General features: G+C 45.0%; 1 protein-coding gene across 9 annotated transcripts; it reads right to left on the reverse strand.

The window, feature by feature from the left end:
* Positions 1–252: 252 nt before the first annotated feature.
* sec31a (SEC31 homolog A, COPII coat complex component) lies at positions 253–27,552 on the reverse strand. 9 transcript variants are annotated; one of them, XM_061261998.1, is made up of 29 exons: positions 27,376–27,552; positions 24,433–24,512; positions 23,929–24,052; positions 23,367–23,565; positions 22,834–22,929; positions 22,553–22,693; positions 21,737–21,879; positions 21,391–21,490; positions 20,767–20,928; positions 20,421–20,573; positions 19,077–19,307; positions 18,716–18,790; positions 18,484–18,525; positions 15,561–17,120; positions 14,899–14,971; positions 14,126–14,304; positions 13,739–13,865; positions 12,913–13,052; positions 12,335–12,508; positions 11,319–11,561; positions 10,602–10,697; positions 9,029–9,131; positions 7,967–8,341; positions 5,963–6,001; positions 4,866–4,924; positions 3,861–4,115; positions 2,888–3,007; positions 1,970–2,041; positions 253–1,546 (listed from the first exon to the last, which is right to left on the reverse strand). In XM_061261998.1, exons 2-29 carry the CDS (start codon positions 24,509–24,511, stop codon positions 1,367–1,369), a joined length of 5,340 nt encoding a protein of 1,779 aa, XP_061117982.1. In that variant the 5' UTR covers position 24,512; positions 27,376–27,552; the 3' UTR covers positions 253–1,366. The 9 variants fall into 9 exon arrangements, with proteins under 9 accessions (XP_061117982.1, XP_061117990.1, XP_061117987.1 ...); XM_061262006.1 differs by lacking the exon at positions 27,376–27,552 and adding an exon at positions 26,798–26,991 and having other exon boundaries at positions 15,561–15,776; XM_061262003.1 differs by lacking the exon at positions 27,376–27,552 and adding an exon at positions 26,798–26,991 and having other exon boundaries at positions 7,967–8,173.
* Positions 27,553–27,973: the final 421 nt, after the last annotated feature.

Genomic DNA, 27,973 nt, shown 5'->3' on the forward strand with positions numbered 1-27,973 from the left:
TATGCTCTGCTGAGTGGATGTGCCACTGACAGCAGCCATCCAATTCATCTGCTTCTTGTTAAATGTTTTTGTGTCGACGCCCACGTCGGCCACTAACTGCACCGGCACAGACCAGCCTCTGAATTTTTAAGGTTCAGTAGTACATGCACTGACAAAAGTCAAGGGTAAAAAAACAAGAAATGACACACACTTATTAGGAGGAAGAGATATAATAAGTGAGGAGGCATTTTTAAAATCAAGAGAAAAAAAAAATCCAAACAATTCCCTTTATTTTCCTAGGACGGTGTTAATCTCGCATCGATCATTTTCATTTGCCATTGAATCTGTTTAAACAAGTTCATCATGCTTTGTGATTGTTACTCGGTTCTGTCAGATACTAAAGACAATCATGATCCACAAGCACCCATTGTTCATTAAAACAATCCTGTAGGAGTCAAACAACAACCCACAAACACCTGAGATAGATATGTGAGGTCTGGTTGAAGTACATTTTCAAAATCAATGACAAAGTCAACAAAACAAAACAAAAAACCCTTTTGAAAGCTTAACGTGGGATTTGTTTCTCTATCAGGGTGTGCATCTGCTGTTTTGGGAGATTACTAATCCTACTGGTTTGAAATGACTGGATAACAGTTTTAGAAGTGGAAAAGCCATGTCTGATATGCATATGAAACATGTTTAGTATTAAGTTCTATATATCAGGGAGAAATCGGTGTTAATGCAATCCAACCACATTTTTAAATAAATACTATTTATTGAAAATATTGCATGTTGTTGGTCTTAAATTTCCTACTTCATTGATGACACAAGATATTTGCGACAGAATAAGGGTTACTTTCATTCGAGAGGGTTAGTGTCCTCTTACTTTCAACTGAAAAAGGAGATAGGAAGCAAAAAAGACAGAACAACAGAATAAAGAGAAAAGAAAATAGATAAACATGTTCAAATGACATCCTTAGGGCAATGTGGACAATCCATCCCTCCCATTTGGCCTGACATTCAGACAAACACTGAACAGATTTCCCTGCCACCGTTCCATCATCAAAAGCATGCTTTATCGTTAATAGGACAGTTCTGATTAAAAACATCAGTTAAAAAAGAAGCTGTCATTGCACTCTGCTCTGCCTGGATTTCATGATTAAAAGTAAAAAGTAAAAAACAAAGAATTTAAAAAAACAAAGACAAAGACAAGACAAAATAATAATCTAAAAAATAAAAACTGAAAAACAATCGGTTGCCCCAATGTAAATTTCAGCAATGATGAGATGGCAACACCAACACTATTTGGTCCTATGTCCAGGTATAAATGTCACAGTCATTGTGATACTGATGGCATGGTGAGCGTGCTAGGGGAAGGCCCTCCCTGTCACACTCCCAGCTTGTTGGCCTGTGTGAGAACCACCTTCAGCACTGGCATGAAGGCAGACGTCTCACTGAAGTTGCTGCTGCTGACGATGTGGGTGTGGATGTTCAGGCTGTCCGCGTAGGAGCGCGCCTCGATGCTCCGCGCCATGTTGTGCAGGCCTCCCACGATCGCCGGAGAGAGCTGCGAAAAACACTTCCAACGCTCAGAGGCTACCACTCGTCAATCTCCAAAAGCTCAAGGCTTCTCCTAAAAACAGTCTCTTCTCAAACACCCCTGCACTGGAACTTGAAACTGGATTGAAAGGATTTAACTCAAAACCTGAACATCAGAAAAATATAATCACTGTGCAATCATGCCAATTACAAAGATTAGTGGACGGGAAAACATAGTAACCTGGCTTTTGTCATTTACCATGTGCAACCGCATGCCGCCCCGGCTAATGGACCTTCCAGCGTGTCCAGTAATATTTTATGTTTACACAGCAGCAGTGCTCTACTATAAACAATTTAATAGTACTCCCTTCAGGACTGTAGATGAACCTGCACAATGCTCAGCTCTGCCTAGTTCTCAAGCTTTCCTCAAATTGATGGAAGGTACACTTACGGTTTTCTCTCGTAGCTTATCATACAGGGATTCCAGGCGTTTGTTGGCATCATCCAGCTTTCTCTTGGTTTGCTGTAAGAGTGAGAGTAATCGCAGCTTTTTCAAATGGTTTTCATCTGGCAGCATTGAACTGACCTACAACCTTACACGTGCATATCTGTAACCACAAACTTGCCAATAAGAATGACGTGGCAGCTGTATTCAGCGCATTGCATGTAGCTGACTTTGTCCTAGTTAATAAATGCCACACTATATGACCTGTGATTGCTGAAAATGGGTTGCCCAAAGTGACCTCCGCAAAAAAGTTAGAATATGACCACATCACCTTACGATATAGGCAACTACAATGGACCAAACTGCTTTATCTCTGTGCGTGCTAAAAATGGATGCAATACAGGCCTGGCAGAGCATCACCAGGGAAGACACCTAGCAACAGGTGATGTCCATGAATCGCAGACTTTAAAGGATATGCAACAAAATATTAAACATGACAAACATTTCATTTACATACTATTGCTGTGTCCCAAACATTATGATGCCCTGAAATAGGGGGGAGGGGAACTATGTATAAACACTGCTGTAATTTCTACATGGTGAAACCAAAAGGTATAAAAATGCTGTTTATTAAACTCTGACAATGTACAATTTAACCACATGATTTTCTTTTCCTTTTTCTTTTTTTATCTACAATTGGGGATTACAGAGCAAAATAAAATAAATAAATGATGGGTCTTTGTCCCAAACATTATATTGTGGAGGGCACTGGACATGCACACATGAAGTGATCATTCAGACACATCATTAAGTTATTGCCAACTTGGAAGATACTATGGCCATTATTCGTTAAAACAGGTGATGGGATTGAATTTAGTCGGTGTAAAATGGAAATACAGATTGGCACATGCGGCTGGGTCTTACTGGGTCAGCAGCAGCAGCCAGGCATTTCTGAATCAGCCCTTCAAATGTCGTCTTCAGGATGAGGTGCTCCTCTGGAATGGGCTTCTTGGTAATCTTCTCCGCAGGCAGGGACCTCACTGGCTGTGAATACAGCAAATTTCATGAGTTTAATGAAAACTAGAATGTTCCAGACATGTGCATGGTGACACTTCCATATATTCTACAGTTACACTTTCTCAACAGATGTACTATTATATTTGGATAGTGTTTGAAACTGGGTTGTCTGTCAACTACACAACTGTGGCACCCAACACAGTAGTGGAGCTTCTGGGAGGACAGGTTCCCATGGAAATCTAAGTTTTTAAAAATGGCTTGGCGCCTTCAAAGACCACAAACACACCTCTCCGCTTCTAAAACTGCCCATGTACTGCCTCTGATGTAGCACACCTTGGTGCAAGCCAAGAATCCCTACAGCACTGGAGGTTATGGACTCCAGAGCACCTAACTCCAGATTTGCAAACCCACAGTCAAATAACATCTGTGGCCCAGAACCCTCAAGCCATTCAACATTTGAAAGACGCTTAAAGTCAGGAAAGTAACAGGATATTTATTTGTGTTTTCCCTTCAAATTAATTTAGATTTTGGCAGGTAAAACAGCTATGTTAAGGGAAAAAATCAGAAGAAGTGGCAGTCAGGCATTAGAATGGCTGTCTAATCAGAGCTGTATCACATTTCCCTGCACTTTGCCTTTTCCACCATAAGTGGATTTTGTCTAACAATGGGGGGAGGGGGGTGTTGTCTTTCGTGGAATAGTTGACGTAAAATAGCTATAATATAAATGCATGACATATCTTTTCCATTTTGGGTGAATGCCAACAGTTTGTGGATCCCCAAACCACTCGTGGTGGATTGGCTGAATCTTCCCGTGCAACCTTTCACCAACTATGGCCATTGAAAAATACACAGCGTGCTCTGTAAGCCCTCTCTCTGATACCTGAATGACGTCTCCAATGGGAGCGCCTGGTGCACCCTCAACGTTGACCGGGGGCCTGGCGGGGTGCCCGGGGGGCGGGGCGAGGGGCTGCTGGTGCCCGGGGTAAGGTCCCTGCACACCGGGCTGGCCTGGGGGCAGCTGCTGGGGCTGCAGCGTGGGAGGAGCCTGGGGGTGCACTGGAGCCTGGGGGTCCCCCCCCAGGGGGGCCATGATTGGCGAGGTGATCGGGGCAGGGGGGGTGTAGTTCTCTGGGACCTGGAGAAAAGGGTTGGGGGGGGATAAGAGCAGAGACAACCGTAAGAAATGCTGCAACCAAAAGGCATGTAAACCAACAGTTGTTTACTCCTCAATTAAAACATGGCATTACATTTTTAAGAATGGAAAAATAATTAATTTTGCTGCAATGCAACTGTTCCAGTGGATTATGTGACTACAATGGTTTACTGCGCTTTAGATGGTTATGCTGAATTATGCCACAGATTCACTCAGTACACCAGTGCACATTCAGCGGCTGTTGACTTCCCTGACTATGAAAGGTGGTCATCATTCCTGCAGTGTTAATATCCCTCATAATCCCCCTCCAAGGCAGACCTTTTTGTAGAGTCACTTTACATAAATTACTGATTGACGTGGCTGGAATTATGCTCCAGTAATTTGGGTTATGTTCTCTGTGCTACATCAGAGCTCAGAGTAGTTCTGCATACTGCCTGGCATATTAATCACCTGCAAAAAAGGATTATGCCTGCATACTAGTTTATCTCCTATCAAAATGAGCAGTACACATTATATGATGCGAGTCCCCCATTCTATAAGACATCCTGCACACTGTATATTGAGTTGAATTGAATGGAATCCCAATTCCACATACTATATGACATTCACTGCCACCCTCAATCCGTCTCCCAAGAGTTTTGCATAATGTATAGGCCCCCTTCCAAAAGCAGCTCTGCACACTGTGTGATGTTGGCCCCCTGGCCACAGCACCTTCAGCACTGCCCCGCTCACCTTCTTCTTCTTTGGCAGCCGGCTCAGAGCAGGAGGATCGTTCCAGCCGTTCTGAGGCCCTGTGGAGAAACCAAAGAAGAAGAATTACTTCTGCCTCCTGACGACCTCCTTTACGCTTCTCCCAGAGCATTAGATGAGGTTAGCCTGCCTCAAGCATTCCAAAGCCAATGATTATTTATTCAGCTCCAAATTATACAAATCAAACAAAAGCACAATGTCCTACAGAGAGCAGCCACTTTCTCAGCTTCAGGTAAAGACAGAGAGGTTGGGGGGGGTGTTGCTTTCAGTGCTATGCAATACACCGCTGCCTGTATGAATGTCAGCAGGTCTCAAGTATTAGGAATAAGAATTGCACGCATGAATACTATGATGTGCCTAAACACCAGTTACCACAATTGCTAATGCACCTTTACAGTGCCATTGTAATGAAGCACGCACACCCTGCACACACGCACACACACGTACACACACACGCGCAGTATAGTCATTGTCCAAAAGCCTGCAGCTATAGAACAGTGATACAGGTGAGGACTGGAGTGGAGATAAAAGAAGAGACGAATAATAGACAGAGCAGAGAGGGGCCTTCAATCGACAGGCATTTCAGTCCAGCCTGAGATCAAAAGATAATCACAAACCCTGCGAATCCCTCTCTCATCAGTATGATGACTGACCTAGTTCAGTCTGCGTTTAAAGTGCTGATCACAGCCGAGACCCAAGCCACTGCAGCTCTGACTGGCAGTCAAAAGTGGGTCAACCCACAACAGGACTATTTATTTCAGGTCCCCGTTAGTCTGTCTGCTGTACTTATGGTTCTCCACATAGCTCTGGACACAGCAGAGCTTCATCATTAACTGCGTGACATAGAAGGTTAAACCCATTTCTGTAAGCCCGCACCCCAGTAAGAAAGAGTGCCACCTTTTATAGAAGCAATTATTTACTTTAGCAATTATGGTATACAATAAAAAAAGATTTTTTGCATGAGAGCATTTGCAGATTTGATTAAGCCCATCAGGTTATTGCGTTAGTGGAATCTTTGGAACAATTGAAAGCCAATGGTGATTTTTAATGAAATTTAAAGGTAACTGTAGCAAATTCACCTTCCATAAAACAGGCTGTGTCTTGGCCATTCAATCCCCCTGTAAATAAGACCATATTGTGCATTCTGGGTCTTCATATCTACTCATTTGTCACGTTTTTTAAAATATATATATTTTTATTCAAGATTGTTTAAAGAAGAAGCATGAAATAGACAACAGGAAGAAGCAAAACAACCAGTTAATTGGTAACCTGGAGGAATTTGCTCAATGCTACTCAATGCTAAAACCGCTTGTGATCAGTGTGCAGTGATGGGGAAATGGTTCATCAGCAAGGTGCTGTTGTGGGAAAGACAGAAGGCGGTAGACTCAGAGCCAGAACAGCTGGTGAAGGCCACTGTTCTTGTCTTAGCCATGTGACCGTGACAAAGTGCTGACTCATGTCCCAGCGAGTGGATGGGCTGTGGCCTTAGCAGCTGACTGGCCACTAAGCGACACAAAAGATGCATGACAACGCGGTGCGCTGAGCAAACTCGACGTGTCATCCGGGATATGGGCTGGTACTTGGCAACCGAACATCCCCGACAGCCGCGGTGTTAAAGGGCCAACTTGGGCAGCCTCCAGATTGGCCACATAATCAATATTCAGCACGTGTCACCTTGAACGTGGATTGAGACTGTATTCAGGTTTTAGCTTCATGCTGCCAAATGGACACCATAAAGATTGAAGAGGCTATATTTTTCCCGTGCTGCAGAGCAGAATGACCCAAAATGCCTGATCAGGGGAGACTTATAAAAAACCCTGTGTGCATGTGCGTGTATAAGACGTACGACAGTTCCACAGTGTCATTTGGCCAAGCGCCGTCGGACCTGGGCAGTTATCACACCCAGCTGATCAGACGACTCATTCATGTGCTGTTCAGCAGCGCTCAATTTGGCATTTAGTTCTATAATGTCTGCCAATTCCCACTGTGGACACTGCAGAGAAGCTGTCAATAAAACGTGCATTATGAGCTCACATATGGCTCCCTGGTGATTTACATAAAGTCTGTGTCTCACCGCAGCAACGCAGATCTGCTACCACTACCTGCTTCTCTGGCCTTCAATTCTAAACTGACATAAGTTGACTTCCAAATAATGGACGGTGTCAACATTAGAAAGGCATCAAATTTGAGTACAAGTGATTGGATCTGTACTCTTGGCACAGGGACAGTCAGCACGCAAACCAAACTGGGGTGGTACGACTGCCAGAGGAAGAGAAGGTGCATCAGATGAACACACTGTCCGTGGTCTCTTTTTAAAATGCCACTCGTACACAGCTCAACATAATCCTTCACAGATATCAGCTGTAAAGACAGCTGGTCAAGGAGAAACTAAAAGCATTTACAGCTTTTTAGCTGTTGTTTCTATTTTGCAGCAAGACATACTGACTGCATAATATAAAAAACATCACCATCATTTCAGAAGACTAGACAAAAAAATAGAAGTGAGATATAAGCAGACACCAGATCCTCATCAGTGGGACTTCCGCTTTTGTTCTCATTTTCACCTGCAAGTCGGTCAATTCCTTTTCTAGTCAGTTACTATAAGCTGGAGAGAAAACAGGAATGGACATCTCTCTATTCGTCATGTCAAACTCCTTAATGCAAACCACAGTTCGTTCCCTGGTTCTTTGCACACTGTGAAATTCCTCTTACTAATTTTAGAGACAACAGCACATGTTCCAGTCTGGGGTCACGTGTCGCACTGTTATGAGCGATGTCTGCACAAGGCCAGAGTGAGCACATTGTGTCTCTAGTACAGAGAGACCAGCTGCATACTCTATAATAAAACAGAGCATGCAGTTATCCAACAGGCAGTTACAGGGATTGGGCAGCGTATGTGGGACCAGGTGACAAAGGACAAGCACAACAGAAAAGAACAATCTTCCAATTCTGAATCATGTATACTTAACAAATAAAAGCATGATTACTTAACATTTGGGTTAAAGACAAATGCATGAACCGTGGTGTGGTCTGCACAGCGGGCGTGTTGGGTACAGTGTGAGTGAGGCGGAGCTGGTGCAGACCTGTTCTCAGCGAGGCAGGCAGGCTGGGCTCAGGCTGTGTACCTGTGGGTCCTGTGGGTGGAGGAGGCAGGTAGGGGGCGGGCGCTCCTGGCCCACCGTGCTGAAAGGAGGCTCCAGAAGACAGAGGAGGAGGCGAGAAGGAGGAGGTCGGAGGAGGCGCGAGAGGAGGGGGGCCCCCGGACACCGCTGGAGAGGACCCCGGAAAGACTGGATGGAGAGGGTGGGAGGTGGGCGAGTGCATGTAGGGCGGATAGGCAGGCAGGGGGGAGGAAGAGGAGGGAGGAAGAGGGGGATGTGCAGCCGCAGCGTACTGGTGAGGCTGATAGACAGCAGGTACCCCAGCCCCAGGCATGTAATGCGGGATGTGGGGGTAAGCTACGATCAGACGAACATAACGAAACAAACGAAAAGAGAAAGAACAAGAGGCGGTTAGAGGAAGTGACGAGGTAGGGCTGCAGCAACATAACTGCAAACAAGGAATGCATTAGATGGGGGTTTCCCCTCCCCTTTCAGATATGTATAGAATACAATCTGCACAATGAAAACATCATCCCATTCCGTTTTGACACAAGCTGTTAGGTCAAAGTTTGGTTATGTACATGGTTAGACAAAAGCCTGACCAAAAGCCATTCAAAGTTTGAAAATCTCATTGGAAACAGCACAGACATAATGTGGCGGTGCCATTTCAGCTATAAATTCTAATTACTGTCATGCAAATATAGTTTGATGTCAGTCAATCAAAGAGCCATTCTCAGACAGATAACAATTAGTAAAAACATGCGTTTTATTCATGCCTCATCAAATATTCCATAATTCAATCCTTGAACATAGAGCATAGTCGTTAGAGGATATAGGAGAATAAATCCTTCTTTCTTTCTTTGTGTTTTGCTTGTTTGTGTTTTCTTTGTGTTAAAACCATGGATGGGATTTGCTGAGTGAATCAAAAGCATGGACCCAATGCTCTTGTTTCTGTTGTTGTTATTTGCTTTGTTTTGACAAAGCGCGTTCTGAACCTAAACTCCCTGGGGGTCAGGGGGGTCATGGCTGACGGTCAGTACTTACTTTGGGGGTACTGCTGGGGGTACGGGTATCCTGCAGCGCTGGAGGCCGGAGCCTGGGGCGGCATCACAAACCCGGGAGGAGGAGGTTCCGTCTGGACAGGAGACTGCGGGGAAAAGGAACCTGCGCTCAGCACCATCACCCAAAACCTGAGCTGCGGGGTACCCGTCAGGAGACATCCTCCGGGACCAGGAGCAGAAAGCAGCCATTTCAGGCCTCACTCAGACTCCAAATGGGACACAAACCTGGGTGAAATATTTCAATCACCTCCACTGTGTAGATGGAAAATTTTCAGCAACAAACTATCCTGCAGATCCCAGTGACTTGACAATGAAACATGATATTTAAAAAAAAGTAACATATTTCTTTAAAAATGGATAGTGATCTGAAGGAACTTTGCTGCTATTTGGAGATGACCAATGTCAAAGGCACTGCTGTACTGCTGCATGTCTTTCGTATTTGCTAAATCACTGCCCCCTACACAACAGAACTATAACCAGCCGATATAGGCCGTCATGTGCAAGAAAAAAAGACTGGTGAAAAGGGTTAAAAATGGGATCCACCGAATCCAAGAAATCTACAGAAAGCAGCAAGCGATGGCATGAGCATGTGTACACACTACCAGACAAGACAGCGACTAGAGAACACACGTACAACATATTCATTACAGATAGGAAATGGCAGCAATACCTGTAGGAGGAAAATGGTTAAGCCTCAACTTTCCAAACAGAAACCGAATAATGCTATTTTTCACGTGGCAAATCTATATCTCGGCTGAACACGGGCAAACACTTCCGCAAGAGTCTTTGGAAACTGCAGCTTTGAGGAACAAAGGTGACAGAGAAGATGTGAAGTTGTACAGCAGTTGTATATGAGATTCAGTTCCCTTGGCCAGGGGCTGATTAGAGAGGGCATGGGGAATGGGCTAGCAGGTGCAGTAGGGGTCTCTATGGGGATGACATGCATAAGAAAAGGTGGGGGGTGGTCCATGCACACCAAGAGCCTCTGAAATTCTGACTGGGGGTCTGGGAAGAGGCGGTGGGACAGGGGCTGTGACCACATGCTGCCATCTCCTGCATCATGCCACATCAGCAACGCTAGCTTTGGACCAAACACCGTGCACTTCAGGAATATCACGGCCCCTTTGCACTGATTGCTTTACAGTTATCTGCAATTAAGAATGAGGTAAATGAGGGGGGCTAGTCAAGAAGTAGGATGAGAATGTTATGAGTTGCAAGAAGAGCTGAAAAATGATTACATTATAAAGGAATTAATAACAATCATGATATACAAGCATATATACATGTTAGAATGCCAATAATGTTACTGTAATACAAGAAGGAGATTAAGCCAGGTTGAGAGGTCCTTACATGCCGACTGCTGATTGGGAGGAAAGACAGAGAACGGAGAGAGAGTGAGGGAGCACATGCAGATAGGAGCAGTGGATCAGTTTGGTGCTAAACCCCACTAGAGGGACAAACAGAGAGGCAGCGGGTTGCTAGTGTGGTATGAGCAGGTGTTAGTAGTGTGGCCACAGCCAAACAGGGCGGGGTGGAGGGGGTGGGGGGGGCTATACCTGCGGATCTGGGCCAGGGCCTACTGGAGCGGGGATACTGGGAAGAGCTGTGGGGGTTTGGTTACTCCAGGATGTGATAGTAGAGGCAGACCTAACCTGAATCGGGACAGAGACACAAACACCGACGATGGGCACGGAATGAGGAACCAAGAAAGGAGTGGAGAGTGGATGCCAAAAAAAAGGAAGAAAAAAAATAAACTGTTTTTTCATTGTTTAAAAGTGCCAATGATCACTGGGAAATTATATACACTTCCATATATAATTTGCAAAGCTGCAGAGTTTGATCAACCATTATCCTGCTTTGATGTTGCTCTAGAAAGGTAGCAAAACAATAGAATACACTTGGTTATTACATTTGCTATGTGCTACGATATAAAGCTGAACATTATTGAATCTTAATATTCTAAGAGCTAGCCACAATCACACACAAGTTGCATTGAGTTCCCGAAAGTAAAATGGCTGCCAATAATGTTTGCAGATTGTAGTCATGGAGTGCCTGCATAAGTTCAGTGGGCCAGTGGGTCTGAGGATAAGATCATCTGTCTTGACCCAATCGTCTGGGATGTCATGCACCTGCTGGATGTAAAACAGCGGTTAGCGAGGGCTAACTGGTGGCTGCTGACGGATCCCAGGAACGTTGATAGGAGACGCATTCCGGAGAACACTGCACACATACCATTCAGCAGAACCCTGAGTCTGTGTGTGCGAGACACTTACCTGCTGGTAATACTGAGGTGGAGCTGTGGGCACAGGGGTGGGCTGGGGCGGGTGGGGGGTATGTGGGGGCTGTATTGGGGTGTAGGCCTGCGCAGCTGGGGCAGCCACTGGGGCAGGCATTGGGGGTGATGGCATGGCAGGTTGGGCAGGCTGGGCGGGGCCTGGGGCGGCAGATGGAGCGGGCTTGGCCGCCTCCTCTCCCAGGGCTCTGCGCAGACGCTCCCGCAAGTGCTGAATGGTTACCTGGCAACACAGAAACATAAACATCCCATGACCAACACCGCAGCAGCACAAATACCCTATGACCCACACTGCAGCAGCACAGACACACCATGTCCCACACTGCAGCAGCACAGACACACCATGTCCCACACTGCAGCAGCACAGACACACCATGTCCCACACTGCAGCAGCACAAACGTGTTATAACCCACACTGTAGCAGCACAGACACCCTATGACCTACACTGCAGCAGCACAGACACACCATGACCCACACTGCAGCAGCACAGACACCCTATGACCCACAATGCAGCAGCACAGACACACCATGACCCACACTGTAGCAGCACAGACACACCATGACCCACACTGCAGCAGCACAGACACACCATGACCAACACTGCAGCAGCACAAACGTGTTATAACCCACACTGTAGCAGCAGACACACCATGACCCACACTCTGCAGCAGCACAGACACACCATGACCAACACTGCAGCAGCACAAACGTGTTATAACCCACACTGTAGCAGCACAGACACACCATGACCCACACTGCAGCAGCACAAACGTGTTATAACCCACACTGTAGCAGCACAGACACACCATGACCCACACTGCAGCAGCACAAACGTGTTATAACCCACACTGTAGCAGCACAGACACACCATGACCCACACTCTGCAGCAGCACAGACACACCATGACCCACACTGCAGCAGCACAGACACCCTATGACCCACACTGCAGCAGCACAGACACACTTGCAGAGAGAATAAAGGAGAGCAGGGCTAACCTGGTCGCTGTTTTCAGGCAGGTAGGCGATGGCAGTGAGCAGGCTGCCCTGTGATGCCAGCAGGCCGGCGTACTGGCTCATCTTCTCCGCCAGAAGGGTACCCACCACCACGGGGCTGGAGCCCTGTGTCTGCTCCACGGCCTTCCGCAGAACCACCACCTTCTCCACCAGGTCCTGCAGGACGAGACACGGTGAGGGGGCTCCGCAGTACAGTACAGTATGTGATACAGATCAAGAGATAAAGACATTTCCGGTGCTGTACATTCTGGTAATCCTTATCTGCTGATCTGTTTGCATTTATAACCCATGCTTATTTGCATGGACAAACAAGATTCATGTCTTGGACAAAGTCACACCAGTTTACAAAAGCAATTCATTCCAAGGCATGTAAGCAGATATTCTCCATTGATGTGCCAGTGTATTTTCAGTAATGTGTCTATCGATCAGTGCTATATGAACGACTGAGGACACCGCATAGCGGCATGCAGTCTTACAGAGAGCACAGTCTGACTTGACCATTGCATTTCATTCAGCAGTGCAGAACCTGGTTAGCCAGGCTCACACGTTCCCCAGCTGACCTGCAGAGAGAGGGGGGAGTGGCTCTCCTGTGCTCTCGCCCAGCACGCCACCAGCTTCTCCACATTACCAGCACAGATGTAGCACAGGCAGGCCTGAGGCTGCAGCCCACCGTCCGCCTCCAGACGAGACCCGAGCAGGCCTGGAGAAGAGCACACACACAGACAGACAGACAGACATACAGACAGACAGACACACAGACACAGACACACACACCCACACACACACAGACACACACAGACACACACACAGACACACACACACACACACACACACACCCACACACAGACAGACAGACAGACAGACAGACAGACAGACACACACACACACACACACACACACACACACACACACAGACAGACACAGACACACACACCCACACACACAGACACACACAGACACACACACAGACACACACAAACCCACACACAAACAGACACACACACACAGACACCCACACACAGACACACAAACAGACACAGACACAGAGAGATAGAGAGACACAGAGACAGACACACACATCAGAAGTGGTTGAAGTTTCAGGCCCTCACTACACTCCAGAGCATCATTAGAGTTGTCATTTTGGCACCACCTACACTCTCACACCTCACCACCTGTGTCTCTGTAAATATGCGAAAGCCTGCATGCCACAGACGGCACGTGGGCCTGCACACTAGCACAGGATGGAAAGGAACCCAAAGCCTGTGCTTTTGTTAGTTGCTACGGAGAAAGTGTGACACCACATAGATACAGTGTCCCACCAGCCACTGCCGTAACATGGATTTGAAGAACAGGCAGAGGAACAGAGGCAGAGAGGGACGTTCTCACCACACAGAGAGGAGAACTCCTCTGGGCTTGCATAGGTCATCACCGCCGCCAGCGCCTCCTTCCAGTTCTGCAGGTCACATGTCTCCAGGATGTCCCGCCAATCCTTGGTAACCACGGCGCTGATCAGCTGGAGTGGGTGGAGGAAAGTACTCGGTAAACCCGCCTCATTTCCAAATTGGATTGCGAGCAAGCGGACCGCAAGCCTCGCAAATCCAATCTGAATAACTGCCGGAGGAATTGCATCACCTGGTGTAATCTCTGTGGTTTGTTTTGTAACCTTCTAAACTTTGATGTGAGGGAGAGTAGTAAAGAGTGCACACCATTCTGTGTGCTTATATGTGACTTGCCCATCACCTCCCGAACCAGGTGAGGATTTTTTGAGCTCACCTTGGTGATTTTGCTCTTTGTCTTCTCAAAGTACTTCTTCTGAGTCTTCTCCAGCAGCCCTGGGCCCCCTGCGATGGCCAGGATGATGCTGTCCGCCATGCGGTTGTCACGGAGACAGAGCTCCACAGCACTCTCAAAGTCCCCAGTCAGCAAGGCCTCGGTTATCAGTCCGTCCACACCTGCAGCACACCGGGCCAAAGCCGTCACAGCCAGGAAGCATTCAACGTCTACATCACATAGGACACATACGTGCACATGATTGCATTCACACGTGTACGCACATACACACACGTGGGCAGAGAAACAAACAAACGTGCACATGCTCACACGTACACTCACAGATTAGGTTACGGAAGCAATGCCCGAGCAGGTCAAACATTCCAGTCGCTTGCATTTATTGATTGGATTAGCTGCCGTTGTAATGTGTGAAATTCAGAGACATCATCACAGTTCTCTGGTTGGCAGGTCATTCTATATTTAGGTCAAGAAGCCACATTCATTCTCTTGGTAAAACAACAAAAACCACAGTCATATCCACGTACTGTACTGCATTATCTCCACCTTGCTCTCTTTGGCATTTACTGCATGGAATAATATCCCAGATAATAATGATGCACTTCCTCCAGACGTGGCTGTGTGGGGATTATATTACCCATGGCAAGCAAAAGGAAGTCTGCATTTCAGTCCAAATACAGTGAGGGGGCAAGAACAGGGATGGGGGGGGGACAGAAAGAGTTAGCAGAGCAGCAAGAGTAGGCAAAAGCAGGACTTGCCTTCATTGACTTTGAGGTTAATGGCTTCTGTGGCCTCCACACAGACTTCTTCTTCAGTCTCTTTCTCTTCTGTCTGTATGCCGAAAGAGTGATACAGAGGACAAGTAAGGCACCCAAAAGTGCAACAGCAAAGATACTGTCCTAAAAACAATATTGTGGCTTGTAACAAACTCCAGACAATGTTGCACATGGATGATGTTGAATGATCTGTAACAAAACATCTTTTGTGGGGTTTCTTTCCTTTTTAATTGAGCATAAACAAACTTCCAATTTATTGGCACCTTCACGATACCAAAAAGTACAATCAGCAGCAGCCAGTTCTGGGTTGCAAAACGTTTGTTAAGAAAATAAAGAAATAAATTATAATAATGACTGATTTCTTATATTAGTACTTATATTAAGTTCTTATATTAAGCTTATTAGGGATATCATATCTGGTAGGTATTTGAGCATAGCTGGGGGTTTGTCCCCAAGACTGGCCATGAGAAGGGTTGTATGGGACTGGATTTGGAAGATTTATGGTCTTTTAACAGGAATAGATTCTGTATCTCCGATAATGAAACTATAAAAGTGAACCAGGAACACTTTTACAACCTTTACTGTGAAAGCTGAGGAACTTCAGGTCCTGTGTGAAATACTATGTGCATGGGGGCCAACAGTACCTCTCCCAGGTCAATCTCGTCCTCTTGGACAGCCGGTTCCGCATCTGTCATTTCCTCAGGCTCCAGGTCAATCTCGGGTTCGGGTTCGAGTTCCGGATCGAGTTGGTGTTCATTTGGAAGGTCAACTGGAGGTTCAAGGTCGAGCTGAGGTTCGGGTTCAACATCAAACTGGGGTTCAGGTATAGGGTCAACCTGTTGCACTGGTATATGGTCAACCTGTGGTGGAGGTACAGGTTCAACCTGGGGTTCAGGTATAGAATCAACCTGCTGTACAGGTACAGGTTCAACCTGGGGTTCAGGTATAGAATCAACCTGCTGTACAGGTATAGGCTCAACCTGTGTTGGAGGTACAGGTTCAACCAGCTGTGCAGGTACAGGGTCAACCTGTGTTGGAGGTACAGGTTCAAACTGCTGTAAAGGTACAGGGTCAACCTGTGTTGGAGGTACAGGTTCAAACTGCTGTAAAGGTACAGGGTCAACCTGTGTTGGAGGTACTGGTTCAAACTGCTGTAAAGGTATAGATGCAAACTGCTGCATTTGTACAGGGTCAAACGGCTGTGTTTGTACAGGGTCAAACTGCTGTGTTTGTATGGGGTCAAACTGCTGAGTTTGTATGGGGTCAAACTGCTGTGTTTGCATGGGGTCAAACTGCTGTGTTTGCATGAGGTCAAACTGCTGTGTTTGTATGGGATCAAACTGCTGTGTTTGTATGGGATCAAACGGCTGTGTTTGCATGAGGTCAAACTGCTGTGTTTGTATGGGGTCAAACTGAGATGCAGGTATAGGGGCAAACGGTGCAGTGCTGAGCTGAGGGTCAGGTATGAGGCTAAAATGGGAGTCAGGTATAAGGTCAAACTGTGGTTCAGGTAGAGGGTGCTGGTATGGTTCGGGCATGCCAAGCTGAGGATCAGGTGGAAAATGAATCTGCGGTTCAGGCATGACACCAAGCAGCTGCGGTTGAGCCAAAACATCAAACTGCGGTTCGGACAGAAGGTCAAGCTGAGGTTCAGGCATAATCAAAGGCTGAGTTTCTAGTATAGGGTCAAACTGAGCTTCAGGTAAAATGGCAGGCTGGGCTTCCGGTTTATCATCAAGCCCAGCTTCTGGAACAATGTCAATCTGAGCTTCAGGTAAAATGGCAGGCTGGGCTTCCGGTTTATCATCAAGCCCAGCTTCTGGAACAATGTCAATCTGAGCTTCCGGTATAACGTCAAGCTGCGGTTCAGTTAAATGATCGAGCTGGTCTCCCGGTATGACGTCAGACTGCGGTTCAGTTTTAAACTGAACCTGTGATTCGGGCACGGCATCCAGGAGTGGCGGAGAAACGACCTCAGGAGTAACGTCAAGCGGCGCTCCAGGTGCTAGCTCAGGTTGCTGGACAAGCACGGGTTCTGGATAAAGCTCAGTGGGCGGGGACCCGGGCTCAATTAAAGGTTCGCCCGCAACTTTACGATCAAGCTCAGGTCCGGGCTGAAGGTGGAGAGCAGGCGGAGGCTCAGATACAGGCTCGAGGGCAGGGACGGGCACGGGCTGAGGCTCAGCGTCAGGAGCAGAAACGGGCTGCATACACGCACACAAGGAGAGAGGGGGATGGAGGGGGGGAAGGGTGCACATTCACATAAGATTCAGCAAATGAAAGCATTAGCATTAGGCTCAAGGTCAGACAATCATCATCAAAATCATTACAACTGAACTGGGGGCTCAAGACAACCTCCTAGGAGTTGGGTGCCATTTCTTTGGTTAAATAATTATAATTATTAAACAATTTCCCAACCAGAGACACACAGGATCCCTTTAGATTTTTTTTGGCCTATGCCTTTGTCAGAGGGGCAATGATCATGTGTCACCCGAAATTCCAACTATGGTCCTGGACAGTCACTGTGCTTTTATGCCAGTAAAAACAGGCAAGTTGCGTTCAAGACAGCGAACGTTCACGGCGAAATAGGTTTGAGCTAACATTTACTGTTGAACGATTTTAAATGAATACAAATGAATGCGACTTAAAGCTAACTGCTTAGCAAACTGATTAGTTGCTTACCTGAGATTTAATTTTTAAGGTGAGAACAAATATTACATTCATTAAAGTGTATTAAACTAGCCAAATAATCATTTTTTGTTAACACTGCGTTTTTTCCCCTCGGCAGCCAGTTTTGTTTGCTGCAAACTACCTTTTCAAATTGTTAGTTAATGCTTGTGGCGAACAGAATTTTTTTTTTTATATGTTTGCAAAAGTTAGCTAACGTTTGCCATCTTGAACACAGCTCAGGATTAGATTTAGTCCCACAGGGCACTTCACTGCATTGAGAATGGATGCCATCAAACAACTCTGAAATACCTTTGTTTAAAAGAAAATGAAATGTCATTAAAATATGAAATATCCAAAAAACACCAGTGATATTCAAGGACCACAGACCCAAAGATTATGAAGGCTGTAATAAAGTTGTAAAATTTCCATTATTGTAAGCATCAGAGAATTGAGTTTAGCTTGCTTTTAACACAGTTCCAAGAAAATGGCTAGGAAAGCATGAGAGATGAATATGCAGAAGGAATAGAAATGTATTTTTTCAGTTATCATAATATGGTAACAGGTTCCACCGAAGCATGTTCATGAATGTTTTCCTCCACTAATCTTAGCATCAATTAAAAACAAATTGTATGTATTCATTAAACTCATCTGTATAAGGTGTATAATTCCATATATATACAGCCATTTAATGAACCCCTTCATTTACATGTTAAGAACTACATTCAATCTTTTTGTGTGCCTTCCAAGACTGATTTTATAAACTGAAATTATAAAGATTTAATTTCAAACCACAATAATAAATTATAAATATAAAAATAGATTAATTGAAGAATAATACTCCATGTTAATACAGAACGCCAAACAGAGCTAACAACATTCAACTGGACCCTTTATTACCTCCTCTGGCACGATATCCTCCTTTTGGAGTGCTGCTTCAATCTGCAAACAGAGGAAAGGACGTCTTAAATGACAGCACAGGGATGCCAGAGAAGCCAGAAGGCAAAAAAAATGTTTAAATTCAGCTAGAAATGGACAAACGGGCTGACAAATTAATCCACTCTGAAGCTTTTAAATAAGAATACAATGTTTAAGATGTGGATAATCTTAAGTACAATAGATCAGAACTCACCTTTAAAGCAAGTTCCTCTTTCTTGTATCCCAAAAGTTCCAAGTATTTTCCACGAGTATCATCCTCAAAGTTGACCTGCAGACACAACAGACAATAAAGGGCATGGCCAAAGAGATTGGGAATATAAAGAAAGTACAGCGATAACCACTGTTGGAATCCCACTGGAATGTAGGACAGCTTCTTTGATACCTCATGAGTCAAGTGTGTGAGAGGGGTCCCAAGTAAACAAAATTCATTATGCAAATTTAGCAAATTAAGTTTCATAAACAATCAACCAACAGTCAATCCTATCAAGCAGCAAGAACACAACCAGGAGCTCCCAGCTACACAACAACCTGATCAATTCCAACAAGATTGTTACCTTTAAGAAAGACCACATGGTCCTTTCAAACTCGCTCTGGGCAGTCTCGATCTTGGACTGGCAGAAGTCCACAAAACTTCCAGCTGTCATGGTGGCCTGTAGCTTGTCAGAGCGGTCCAGGAAGTCAGTTTCCGTGACGACCTGGCTAACATGAACAATGTGGAGAGTGGGCTGCTGTGGCTGCTGGGGTGTTGGCCTGACGTTTTCCAGGGTGACCAGTTTCCCCCCAAACTGTAAACAAATAAAGAAACATTCAACTTTTTAAGAAGGGAAAACATTCTGACCCAGCTGTATGTTTTGCTTCATTTAGAGGTAGGAAGCACAGAGGGAAACAGGTAGAGAAGGGATCACCAATAAGACGGCGACATGGCAGAGGCAGACTTGCATGTGGCTTGAGAGCTGGTCACCCTAAGGACTGCACCACACATCCCACTAGGCATCAAATATTTAAGAACCGCACCTATATCACCTGAAAACGGCTAAAGGGCACCTCCCACCCAACACCACAACAATGAAGCCATACGTGTCCTGCCAATGGACTGAGCAGTGAAACACCTTAGCTACAGGAAATATATAATCATGTAGTAGCTTTAGTGTTCTGAAGGCTTGTCAAATGTGATGAGCCTATGTTCATTAAAACACAAAATGTTGCTGACTCAGCAGAAAAATGAAATTTCTTTTAGCCATGATATGTGATTTTGCTTCAGTTATTATGTTGCTGGGAAAATTAACAGGACTCTTGCCATTTAAACTGCTGCTGAGGAAAAACCCACAGAGCAGAAGAAATCCTGACTTAATTCTCAATAAAGGAAGATAAGCCATTCTTTGTATAGAACAGGCACACACGGTCAAATACATATTCTTTCAAGCTCAACAGCAGAGATGTTCTTCATGCTACATTTATCTAGGCTAATTTAATAAGCTACCTGCTGGCCAGAGTACAAAACAAAAAATGCTACTGCCACCCAGTGCTTAGAAGTAGGAACTGTAATAGTTTATAACGTTTTGCTGTACAGTAGGCATTGAGGAGTAAGAACAGAACATACGGAAATATAGAGGTCAATTCAAGTAGTTTTCTGATGTTACTTATGAAGGTTCAAATATTACATTTGTCCCTGAGAATGAGTTGCTCAGGATCTACCGCCATACAAATGAAGATTATTCAACTATGTATGAATTTCTGTATTAATCACAATTCAAACAGACCAAACAACTGTTTTGCACAAACCAAACTATGAAGTTAAATCAATACTTAACAGCTTCCACTTTGCAACAGTTGGGGAGGTGCAGAGTGCTTAGTGTACTGAAAGGTCTGTCACAGTTATGTTTAAGCCTGGTACTCACAGCAAACGAGGCCCCGACAGGCCTGCGGATCCACTTGGGAGGTTTCTTTAGGGGTGTTATCGTGGTTTTGGGGGCAGTGGACTGGGGAAGTTGAAGAGGTGGCAGGGCCTGTCCCATCCCAAAGGGGTCCATGTTACCAAAAGAAGTACTGATCTGTAACAGGACACCATCTCAAAGGTCAGACAGCTAGCTTACCTCATCCTCAGCACTCACCTTCCACTAATTCTCACAGTTAGACATACAATTATACAGTGCACACTTTTCATAAACCGAGACAGAGCGTATTATTATTTCAGCTGGGAAGTCTCTATATCTTCATTCAGAGAGGAAAGCCGATTGGCTGTACCTGATCTGCGGGTTGCTGACTCTCATTCTGGTTGCTGCCGCCCATGATGGAGTAGATGCTGATGTGTCCATCAAAGGCAGCGGCGGAAAGCACAGCAGGGTTCCTCGGGCACCACTGGATGTCAAAGCACCACTGCGTGCTGGTGGGCAGCTCATACAGCACCTGGAAAAAGCACAGGAGTGGAGTCAGGGGACAGTGACCACACACAGGAGTGGAGTCAGGGGACAGGGGACAGGGGACCACACACAGGAGTGGAGTCAGGGGACAGTGACCACACACAGCAGCAGAGTCCGTGACTACACACAGGAAGAAGATGCCTAGCTCCAGAAGAGAGACATCACATAGTAGCACAATCTGAATTCCAGAAAGGTGACAACACACAACAGAATCATAAAGTTCCAGAAAAGTGACATGATAGGAAAGGAAGGGTGACAGGGTGAGGATTCTCCGACAAGAACCCTGATACCCACTGCATACTGACATACTGGCACAGCAGTTAATCAGATGCTTTCCACATCCTATGGCCAAAGGAAAACTTATGTACTGAAAGCAGAATGCACTGCCTCCACCGTCCCCGCACACAGCGGCCCAGCGTGTGACAGTGATCGTGGGGAAAAGCCACACCTCAGCAGTGTTGGGGTTCCAACACAGGATCCTGTTGTCTTTCCCACAGCTCAGAAGCAGCTCCGGATCAGCCAGACTCCAAGCAATGGCCAAGATGCCCCTGAACACACAGATTCATGTTAAACAACACTTTGTTTTAAGCCATATCTTAAAAAAAGACAAAACACAGTTAGCATTTACCCATTTATATCAGTTACTTCCAGCCAGATTTACCACCTTTTAAACGTGTGATTTTGATGCCATTTTCACAAATGTGTACTGTAATTACATTGAGAAATCTATCATTGCTGGACATGGAAGCTAAATCAACGCTTCTAAGGAGGTATAAGAGGAGGAGGCTGTGTACCTGGTGTGGTTCTCCAGGACTTTGAGGGGGGAGGTGGCAAAGCGTAGATCCCACATCTGGATGACAGGCATACGGTCATCCTCAGAAGCCAGGACCAGCTGCGTAGCCACCTCAGGGTTCCAGGCCAGCCCGGAGCAGTGCATCTTCAGACCCAAGGAGAGGAGAGCACAGAACAGCAGCACATGAGAGACCTGTGGGCCTGACAGTGGAGCTGCCTATCCTGAGAGCTCCGGCCATCTGCTAGTGAGTGGGAAATGTACTTGTGCCCGTCACAAAAATATTATGATGTTACCGGTCTGAAAAGGCACGTGGAAATAATGCAGAATACAGTTGGTGGACTGAGCTGAAAAAAGCCCAATATCCCTGACAAATAGAAGTAAAGTAACCAAAATGCGCAATCTGGTTGTTTACATGACATGCACAAAGAATGTTCCATGACTTCAACTGAGAGAGGGAGGGGAAAAAAAAAAAATAAAAAAATAAAAAAAAAGGCTTTTTTCCAACCCACAAATTGCCGAAGGCCTGGCTCAGTGCTATAACGGAGGAGTAGGACAACCTAGCCTGTTGCTTGCTGAGGTCATTGACTCACTGGATGCCAACCATAAGGGATACTGTAACTTTTTGCACAGCTGATCCTGCAGCAGGTTGATGTGCAAAGCAATCAACATTAAAACAGGAGGACATATGGGCTCTCACCTAACTAACTTTAGGCTCGATATAACACAAAACCTAATTTATGAGCCTGCTTCAGTGTCCTCACCAATCAATGTCCCAATCGTGTGTAATTTTACACATCTCATTGCCGTGGTCACTCACCCTGTTACTGTGGTCACTGACTTTGATGATGAGGTCGTTCTTCCTTAGGTCCCAGACAGAGGCCCGGCCGCTGGGACTGGCGGAGGCCAGGATGTGCTGTACCTGTCTGTTCCAGGCCACACAGCTGATGTCCTCCAGGGGCTGGGGAAAGACAACCCATAGATGAATGAAACACACCAGAGACTAGAGCAACCCCGTTTCAATGTCACCTATCAGCACCTTGTTGTGACCACACTAGAATGCAGACTCGGTCCAGTTTTGGCAGGAGAGATGATGCTCACCTGAGTTTTCGGCCCTGGCGTCATTGGAGTGCCAAAGTTGTTCAGGTCCCAGATGTAGATTTCTGACTCATTGCCTCCTGAAGCGACCAGGTTTGTCTGTGGACATGACGAGTTCATAAACAAGGGGCTCCATGATGCCACGGCACATTTCCTTGTAAATTACTTTATTTCTTGTCACAGTCACCCATATGACCTCATATCAAACATTGTCACTTTTAGTGTACAATGCAAAATGCTCAACATTAAATACCTGATATCAGTAAAGTGAATACAACTAGAGCAAAATAACCGCCTGGTGGTTGTATGCTTCCGCCAACCAGTCAAGTTGCAGTTTACATCCCTGCCTGTCCAGCAATAACTAACTTCTAAACTTGATGAATCCACAACAAGTAGGAGCTTATTGTATTTGTATTATTTTTATACATTTCATTAAATAATTTATGTGCAGTTTCACATGAGTGACGTTTTGTCGCAAGGCACGTTTGTTTCTGACAGTGGTTGGAGGCAGTGCTCTCCCGGGATTACGGACGTACCTGAAATGGGTTGACGTCGAGGGCCCGGACCGGGCCAGTGTGCTTGTCGTTCTGCGAGATGATCGCATCACTGTCCCCTGCAATGATCTTTGCGGGGTCGTAGAGGATGATGTCACCATTCTCTCCCCCGGCAATGAGGACCCCCGATGGGTGTCCCTGTGCATCCATTCCATGGGGACCCCACACCAGTTTGTGATATCTGGGGCAAAGCAGGATGTGGTACAAACACCAACATCATTAGAGTAAGCCCAGTTATTACTGTACCACCAAGTACAGAGGATGGCATTGAAGAAAGGCAAGCTACATATCTCATCTACATCTCTCTGCACAGGGACCTCAGTTAAGCAAACAGTAACAATAAATTACCACAGCACACAGATGGTCAACAAATCAGACATCCCGGTGACATCTGAGGTTCGCACACCAAGATAGGGAATTTCTGGTTTTACACTATGAAAAAATATGATTCCATTATGATTGCCAGTGGAACAGTGACAGAGACATGTCGGGTAACACTGGGCAGTTGAAAGCAGAATAAGTGCAGCTGTGTACTTTCTCTCACCTGTGTGAGGAGGAGAAGGTGCCGCAGGACTTCATGCTCAGCGTGGGCTCTGCCAGATCCAGCTCAAAGATCTCCAGCGAGGCACTCGTGCTGAAGGAGGCATCCAGCTGTTGGGCAGATGTACCTATGGAGGGGTGAGTGGGCAGATTAATATTACACTCTGGACCTGTCTACAAATACATGAACAGGTGTACGCTGGAGGGGGGGGGGGACTGTTCTGCTGTGATATTGTTCACCTTATTGTGTCACATTTCAACAAGGAACTACAATATCCATCTTTCATTATAATCCACACGACATTAAGCCATCCTGTGACTTCATTAGAAGATTTACGCAAGTCAAAATTAATGCACGGCCTGAAACTGAAAACAGAAGACTAAACAACCTTTATTCTCAGATACAGCACTCAGTCATTGGTTCACTGCCATCTATTGTGTTGAACAGTAGCTGGTATCTGAGTGTTGTTAATATTGGTGTGCTTAAGTCAGAGGCTTCTTTTCTTACCCGCAGCTAGATAAACAGGGTGTTGCTGCGCTGGGCTCCAGGCCTGTATTGCAGTGCGATTTATCTCCTTTAGCTTCATCCTGAGGGAGAGGAGGTGGGGGAAATGGCACAATTCTCAGAAGAGGTCAATTAAATGCCAAAGGAGCGTAGAGTCTGTAAGCACGGTGTAAATGCCTTTCTGTGAGATCACCCATATAAGTGGCTGCCTCTCTTTCTAGAGGCGGCATGGAATTCTTGACACTCCAAGCATTTCAGTGGCAATGGCAGAACGGAGTCACGATGATGTGGCTTCAGAAAAAACACTCTTCAGAACTACAGGTTCAAGCCTACAACTTTTAGTTTCCAGCACACACTCTGGCCTATTTGCAGTTTTAATCATGGTAATACTATCCAGTTTAATATCACTGTGTGCTCTGCTCCAGATAGCAAATGTATGCACTGCCTGCAAAGCTCCCTGACTGGTGTTACAACAGGCCAGCCCTACTGAACTTTAGTCCTTGAGGTCCATGCTCAGAACATGTTACTAATCATTGTGATTTTCAGCTCTTTACTGAGTTTACTCTGTTCTGAGGCAAATGTGCAACAAAAGGTTTATATATAAATCTCATGTATGCCTGCACAGTTGACAAGACTTGATTTGAGAAAATAAATCTAAATACCCCACTGATGGCCCAGCAAACAAGCAGTCATACAGAATATGGAATGTCATTTTGAAGCATTTGCAAATGATTAAACTTTGCAAAAATATACCCAAAGAATGCCCTTTCCAGTACTGCAGAAGAAACTGAGCAAGGATTAAAGCAACCAGTAATGCAAATATAGCTATGCCAACATGCTAACCAAAAAGCAGCTAATTGCACCTGCACAAATATATATTTCAGTAAGATATTTATCTGTCCTGAACTAGCACTGAACTAGATCAGCTTTTTTCAACAAACTTGAGGCTAAACCTGGGGTTGTTATATGACCCTAAATCTACCACCGAGTATAAAGCAGCCTACCTGCAATGCACATGGAAATATAGCCTAACAAGTATAGTCATCCAAAACCATCTGAAAGCAGTGACAGTGATAGTGTCCTACAATAAAACTCTGTAGCAGTGATCAAACACTATTTAAGCCATATTGAATGCCAAAAGTAATGACTCATTACACATTGAATTTGTTACCTGGGAACAGCCATTTTTCCCATATGCGTTTCATTGTCAGAGATTTGGTTAAAATAAGGGTTATGCAGTTCCCTTTCAAAACGTAACTGCAGGTACTATGAGGTTATACAGTAATTTAACTGAAGCACAATGCAGTTAGATGCATTACAAAAGAGTTTGACTGCATAAATACTGTAAATTAAGTACTGAAACTGTATTATAACTGCCGCATTACTGCAATTAAATATATATTGTCCAAAATATTGCATAATACTGTCATAATTATGATCATAACAACTACAATTGAAATGCAGTTCTTTTTTCTAAGGGTTGAATTCAATGGTATATTATTTCAATTAAGATTTTTTGTTTGTTATGACTATGATGTATTGGCTAAATGGCTGTTTTAAGATGAGTGTAGCAAAGAGCAAAAGGCTGCTGGCGTCTTACTTCCACTGAGATATGTCTAGTGAAAGATGTTTGGGTTCAGATGGGTTGCCATAAAAATATTGACCACTCTACCAAGAAAGAGAGATGTCTATTTGTCACCATTGTCGCTTAAATAAATTCTAGTAATTTTGTCTTAAACAAAACGAACGAGCCTGTAAGAAACAACACAACAGCAGTCACATAACACACTGAAAATGTTTACCAAGTAGGCTAAAAGTTAGTTGATAAGGTGAAGTGTACTGTAAGGCAATGCCACCCCATTTTTCTATTAACGTGGCTGCGAATTGCAAACCTATAAATCCCATAGCATATTAGTTAGACAGTCACCTTGCTGTTATTTTAGAACAGTGTTCCCTGGTCTCACTGGTTCTATGAACTGAAAAACACCATATGCGTTTTTTCACACGACCGACTGGAATTGAAATATACAGTAATATGAATGAAACAGATTGCCTCGTTGTCTAATCTCGTAAACCAAATGTAAACAGGAAATACGGCATGCTTGAAAATGCATTGTGTACGACACCGTAGTGTACGGACACACAGTAACATAATTGATCAGTTATTGGTGACACTGCATAACTCGAGGGTGCACCGTTGTTTATGACTACCTGCATTTCAAGGCCTAGCAAGCAACTGCATCTCAAACTAGAGCTAGCAAACTCCTATCAAACCGAACTATGTACAGTGCCATGAAGCAATAACCTAGGAAGCCGCTAGCTAGAATAATACCCACAGCCGATCACTCTAAATGCAAAAAGTGCTTACCTTGCCAATTCGCTGTTTTGTTTGCCCAACCCAAATATTAATAAGCACTTATGAAAGTCTATTTGATCGCTAGTAAATTGTGAACCCCTTTCTTGGTTTCAAATGTTTATTATTAGCTAGCTAACGTTAGCTAGCTACTGGACACAGCTGCAGCCTGCTGAAATTCCACGTCCCCACCACTGGTCTCCATCAACGTGGCATTACAGTACCCACCCCCATCTACAAGCACTTCCGGTGGAGAACAAGGCTACGCGGCTAGTTTGCCAGAGCCAACACAGAGTTCAGGCAATGTTGCATGCTGCTGGCTGCTGGGAACGACTGTACCGTTTGGTGGAGAAGTTCATATTATGTAATCACACATACAGTACACCAAGTACTCTGCAAGCAAGTGTAAATATTGGTATGTTGCAGAACGTTCGGGTCTTTTAGTTGTTCATGCATACGAAATCAAGATAAAAGTATTGCAATTGTAAATGCTAGCTTTCAAAAGCTAATAAAATGCTGTATGAACAAGTCACACAAAAGTTAACTTAAAACATAGTATTGAGCCATTGTACATGGAGAAACTGAATATTTACGTAGTTTAGGTAGTAGCGTAGGCTCTTGTCATCTATTGTTTCAGAGTCAGCAGCACGGTGAGAAATTTAGTTAATCTCGCTCGCTTTTTAGTTCAATCCGTTTCACTGTCGAACCTGTGCAGGCAGATTATTACACAACGTGGATCGATGGGTACAGTCGTAAATCCATTTGATAGCAACCTGTTCCTCCGAGAGGAAGGCGACCTAAATTTCAGCGGCCAATCACTGTACCAAATGGAACCACGTGATCTCCAGAGGAGGGCGGGGTCTCCCCAAGCCACCTCATGGAGTAGCATCAACCAGAAATAGGCCATTTAACCGAAATATTCCTTAAATCCGGTCTTTGTGCTTTTATTGTAGAATGCAACCAAAGTATAACGTTGCCCGTTTTCATCAGGGCCTCAACAGAACTCCGAATGAATACAAGGAGTTTCCCGATTACCATAATTGCAACCAGACCTGTTCCATTTGCTGTCGATGCATACGTTTCGCGCAATGCTTTGTCTATCGAGCTGAACACATTTTCTTCGATTCGGGGAACGCAAAACCATTGTCATGCTATATTAATGTACGTGGAATTCTAGTTTAAACTATTGAT

Source organism: Conger conger, chromosome 12 (genome assembly GCF_963514075.1).
Source record: "Conger conger chromosome 12, fConCon1.1, whole genome shotgun sequence".
NCBI classification, from domain to species: Eukaryota; Metazoa; Chordata; class Actinopteri; order Anguilliformes; family Congridae; genus Conger; species Conger conger.